Here is a 1,222-nt window from a genome sequence, read left to right as displayed (position 1 = left end):
CATCTCAGTCCAGAAATGTGCAGTTCTAGGCACAGCTAAGATACTGCGCAGAACCCTCAAGCTCCCAGGCCTCTGGTAGAGGACCCGAGCTCAGAGGATGAAAGAGACCACCCGCGGAGGGTGAGAAGGGAATTTTTATTTTTTTTATATATATATACAGAAACAGAAATAAGTAGAAATGTTGAGTTTGCACATTCTGAAATGGAAAAAAACTAATCAAATTTAAAGTAAAAGAATCAAACTGAAAAAAGTGGGTATAGATTCTAATCATATACAGAGCTAAAGACACCAAAGACATATAAGGAACCTTATCTTTAATTAAAGATGTGATGCTTCTGTGGCTCTGCCTGTGATTTAGCAGTAGTTAATAATAACATCTCAGAGGTGCAGCTGAAGATGAACTGACCTGATAGAATATGGACAGGTGAAGTGTGTCTCCTCTTGTCTTTGGTCAGCCTGCATCTGCAGCAGTCGTCCAGTGATTTTTATTAGGCCCTGAACATTCCTATTCACAGTGCATCAAAAACACAACACAGATTAGGTGACATTCCCAGAAAAACATTAATTTGTTTAACATACACCCTGGTTCTTAGAAAACACAGTGAGATGTTTCACTATGGGAATGTGATGGAATGTGATTACTTTAAAGAGATTCCAGTGACAGAGCAGTTGAGCCATGCTCTAGGGCTRTGTATTTGGTGATACACAGGGGTCACGATAACATATACTGTAATTTTTTGAAATATATTGCCAGATTTTGTGATAGCTGACTGCAGTCAGAACAAAGACGGTCCCATACGGAACACTTCTATTTGGCTTAAATTACGGGACATTCTGGCTAATATGGGACAGTTACCTCAGCTTTGAAGGCAGCGGGTGTTGGCCTGATCCACTCAGATTCAGCCATTGGTACATACTTACTGATTTAAGCCTGGTTTATACTTTTGAGTCGTATGCCTTGTTCCCCCTGCTGAGTGACAAAAAATTGCACAACTTCTGTCTGCTCTTCCGCTGCTCTCCCCTGGTGACAGCCATCTTGTGCATAGCCCCCAGTCAGAACAATGAGATGCGGACTAGGGATGGAATGATTTTTGATTCAATCGTCTATCGGTGATTGAAGGGTTGGAATGCGATTTTTATTTTAAGAGTGATCTTTATTAATTAATTAAACGCCCAGCCAGGGATGTAAAATAAATTTTATATGTACCCTTCTCTGTAAATT

The 1,222-nt window shown here is 40.2% G+C and overlaps 1 protein-coding gene across 1 annotated transcript in view; it reads right to left on the bottom strand.

Annotated features, from left to right (window-relative positions):
• focad (focadhesin) overlaps positions 1–1,222 on the bottom strand; it is a gene marked incomplete at its 5' end in the record, with an annotated part of 114,289 nt that overhangs the window by 85,501 nt on the left and 27,566 nt on the right. The window contains 1 exon segment of the mRNA XM_014021068.1: positions 407–505. Within this exon segment, the coding sequence (XP_013876522.1) occupies positions 407–505 (99 nt within the window).

This window comes from Austrofundulus limnaeus, unplaced genomic scaffold (assembly GCF_001266775.1).
Source record: "Austrofundulus limnaeus strain Quisiro unplaced genomic scaffold, Austrofundulus_limnaeus-1.0 Scaffold277, whole genome shotgun sequence".
In the NCBI taxonomy this organism is placed as follows: Eukaryota; Metazoa; Chordata; class Actinopteri; order Cyprinodontiformes; family Rivulidae; genus Austrofundulus; species Austrofundulus limnaeus.
Note: the sequence above shows the minus strand (reverse complement) of the source record. Positions and strands in the feature narration are given on the sequence as shown.